The following is a 3,775-nucleotide window of genomic DNA, read 5'->3' as shown; positions in this document are numbered from 1 at the left end:
GGGCCCCCGCCCCGGGCCCCGCCCTGCCCTTCTTCGGGCAGGGTGAAGCCGCTGGAGGGTTGTGGTGTTTGGCTGGGTTTATTTTTTTTTAATCTCTGCAGCCAAACCACAAATGTTAGAAAAGAAAACGCTCATTGGAGCCAAGTTTTTTCTGTTTTCTTTTATCATTTTTTTCTTTTGTTTATTCTTCTTTTGGGGAATTATTGCTTACACTTGGAAGTGCTTCAGCACAAACCCGGTGCTGTTTCAACACAAAAAAGCCAAAACAGAGCATTTAGAAAATGCTGAGGCAGCACGTTCACTTTGCCTGCTGTTGGGGGTTTCCCCCCCTCCAGTTTCTCCCCAGTGATTTCTCCAGGGCGCATCTCCGCAAAGCTCTCACGGGTATTCTTAAGGTAACTGGAGACAGCAATGGGAGTCTGGGTGCCTAAATCAGCGGGTAGGGACTGATTCGGGCTCCACTCCTGATGCTTCCCAAAATTTTGGTGTCATCTTGGTGCTCTTCCCTGCAAACTCCTGTGAACACCTAGTGATACAAACCCACCAGGGGTGTGTTTGGTCCCCTCCTGACCCAGTGCGATACAGGAGGTGACTTCCTGTGGGAATACCGGGTGTCTGCGGAGACACCGATGGCCGGGGAGGTTCGGTGACATTGTGCTCGCCCCACTGGGGGACAGACACACGCTCGGATGGGAACAACCCAGGTGATGCCTGCCCGGGCAAAGCGAGGCAGCCCAGATAGAGATCCAAATTTCAGACAGGGATTGTTCAGTCATCACAACTAAGCGTGGAGGGGTTTGTTTGACATTCAGGATATAATTAGAACAAGGAAAAACAGGCAAGAGCTCCCGTTTGCAGCATCAAATACGTTATAATAGGATCACAGACTGGCTGGGGGGGAAGGGACGTCTAAAGCTCATCCAGTCCAACCCCCTGCAGTGAGCAGGGACAGCTTTAACCAGATTACTGGCCAGACTAGTACAACCCACGTCCGGCTGGGAGTCTCCTTTTCATCTTGCTTCTGCCTGCACTTAATCCTGCCGCTTACAGGACCCGCTCCAGCTCCCACGGGCAGCATCAGCAATGCCCACGCTGGCTTCGGGCGCAGCAAAACCCAGCTGCTGTGGGCTTCGGGAGGCAAGCCGTGAGCAGTGACAGTGCAGGGACCGGATCCTCTGGCAGTATGATAGGAAGCTGGCCGGCTGTTGACGTGGCTGCGCTACTCGCTTTGTAGCCGAGGTGCAAATTAACCTCTCGCGGTTCTCCCCGCGATGTCCCGGCGAACGCGCTGCTGCAGGAACATCTGGTGGTCCAGGATTTGGAAAGAAGGTGGTGAAAAGGAACAGGGCGCTTAGGGAGGTATCGAGGAGATGTGCCACCCTGCGTGGCAGGGAGCCTCTAGACAGGAACCCACCAGCAAACTGGGCTGGAGCATGTCAGGATCTGTCCCCGCAAGAAGGACCAGCAGGGTCCAGCGTGGCCCTCAGGTGGTGCTTGAACACAAGGGACATTTGTTCCGCCGCCAGACAGGCTGGCATGGGAAAAACCCAGCGTTAATTAGCTGTTTCCCACAAAGTGCTTTCATCAAAGGCAGCAAAATAATAACTAGTGCCTCCGCGTTAAGTGAACCCATTAAAGCTAATTGGGTAATGAGTAAAGCAGTTCCGTGCCCTCCCTCTGCTCTGGCTGGCTGGCTGTATGCATGGCACCACATACTCCTTGGGCTGCTGGTTTTGGTCCGCAGCAAAGCTGCTTCCCCGCTTGCCCAGCTTGGTGCCTCTGCTCCCCAGCTCCTCGAAGCCTGTCCTGCTGCGTTCATGGGCTAATCATCCTCTTTCCTTTCACCCCATGAGGGCTACCAGGTGCTTACACTGGGCCACGTAAAGCATCAGAGGTAGCGTATTGCCTACAAATGCCTCCGTGTCCCACCACCTCCAGTGCGTAATGGTCCTTTTGCCCCCAGACAGGAGACATCCGAGTACCGACTCAGAGCTGGTTGGAGCACCCTTAGCAAGACACAGGCTTTAGCAGCAGGCGGCAATTACCTCCTTGGCCAAGCGGAGCAGCCCTGGTTGGTTCTGGCTGTAGGAAATCATGCTGAATGTCATGATGATCATGTTAAATCCAAATTTTTCAGTTTGGGTTTAACTGGGAAAACTGGGTTGATGGTGGAACCAGGCTAGTGAGCAAGCACTCCTTTTGATGGGTGTGTGAGGAGACAGATGTTGCCTTTGCAGATCCCTTGTTTGCCCTTCCGTGAGGGCAGAGAAAGAGGGAGTTTGGCTGGTAGGACCAGCTTCGGCTGCCTCCCCAGGGGACACGGCCGCTCTATATGCCCCTCCCTTGGTTTCTCCAACAGATGGTGTGAGCCTCAAAATGATTGAAGACCTGAAGGCCATGATCGACAACATCTCTCAGGAGGTTGCTCTGCTGAAGGAAAAACAAGCGCTGCAGACAGGTAAAGGACTCGCTGGAGAAGGCGCGGCTTTTGCTTTGAGAGAGATGCTGCTTGTGAAGCAGCTACAATCAGTCCACGCGGCTTGACAAGAGATGCCCCGCGATGGGGAGTCCATCATGGGGAGAGAGTTGGGGGGATCAAAGCAAAAGGTGGTCTCGCTGCAGTTCTTCCAGGCAGCTGAAGCTCCTCAGAGGCAGTTAACGACATGGACCCCCTCTTTGTGTGCTAGAGATCCCATTTGTCAAGCTGGGGAGGTTTCCATGACACTCAGCCAGGTGTTCGTTTTCTTTTACAAGTTACAGAGACGGGTGAAGGATTAGTCAGTGCTTTAGTCGAAGGTAGCTTGGTCTTTTGTCTGAACCCCGGTGAAATTGTGACCTGATCTCTCATCCCCGCGTACCTCACTGGAGGCCAGTCCCACCAGTGAACACAGGCAGAGCACAGCCCCCAAATGTCCCTCTTCCAGCCGTGCTCCGCTGTTATTCCATGCAAACTCCACCAACATCGACAGGAGAGGGATTTGCAGAACATGAACCAGAAGTGAGATGAAAATGCAAGTTACGGAGAATTTCCCCCTTAAAAGAGAAGGAACACAAGCAGAATCAAGGCTTCGGCTCCAGCCTCGCAGTCGTCGGTTTGGATGTAAACGCGTGGCTCTGATTAGTTTGGCTGGAGCACCCCGCACTCCCAGGGTTTAGAGCTTAAAAAAGTGATAATGAATTGGTGTTCTGAACAATAAAATCCTCCCTTCCTCCGAAGGCCTCGAGCTATGCGAGCACAACACTCCTGATCAAAGCCTATTAAAAAAGCCATTTTCTCATGCTTGCCTAATTAAGATGGTCGAACTGGAATCGCAGACTTTGTTCCAAAACACTCTGACCCCCTGGCAGCTCCCACAACCCACCTTGCCTCTAAAAAAGCTGCCAGAGAAAGTGTGGCAGCAGCTGGGGAGGAGCGAGGAAGGGGCAGGGGCTGGAGGACCAGGCTGTGCCGCCCCCAGGTCCGTTTTTCACAACACTTTGCAGAGGGGGAGGGAACATCCCTGTGGTGTCAGAGGGCTCCCGAGGGGCTAAGAAATGAACTTGGTACTTTGGCTGCTGCATTTGCTGCTGCCTCTTCCTGGGCACCATTTTTAAAACCTATTCCCTCTGTATCTTTTTGTTCTCTTTGTGTGGTCCTCTCACAGTTTGCCTGAAAGGCACCAAAATTCACCTCAAATGCTTTCTGGCGTTTTCGGAGACCAAGACGTACCACGAGGCCAGCGAAAACTGCATCTCGCAGGGCGGCACGCTCAGCACCCCGCAGAGCGGGGAGGAG

At 53.3% G+C, this 3,775-nt stretch overlaps 1 protein-coding gene across 1 annotated transcript in view; it reads left to right on the top strand.

The window, feature by feature from the left end:
• LOC104489892 (tetranectin-like) overlaps positions 1 to 3,770 on the top strand; it is a gene marked incomplete at its 3' end in the record, with an annotated part of 5,395 nt that extends 1,625 nt beyond the window's left edge. Inside the window, exons 2-3 of the mRNA XM_010132102.1 lie at positions 2,360 to 2,458; positions 3,645 to 3,770. Of these exons, the coding sequence (XP_010130404.1) occupies positions 2,360 to 2,458; positions 3,645 to 3,770 (225 nt within the window). The remainder of the gene's footprint in view (positions 1 to 2,359; positions 2,459 to 3,644) is intronic.
• Positions 3,771 to 3,775: the final 5 nt, after the last annotated feature.

This window comes from Buceros rhinoceros, unplaced genomic scaffold (genome assembly GCF_000710305.1).
Source record: "Buceros rhinoceros silvestris isolate BGI_N320 unplaced genomic scaffold, ASM71030v1 scaffold20282, whole genome shotgun sequence".
Lineage (NCBI taxonomy): Eukaryota > Metazoa > Chordata > Aves > Bucerotiformes > Bucerotidae > Buceros > Buceros rhinoceros.
Note: the sequence above shows the minus strand (reverse complement) of the source record. Positions and strands in the feature narration are given on the sequence as shown.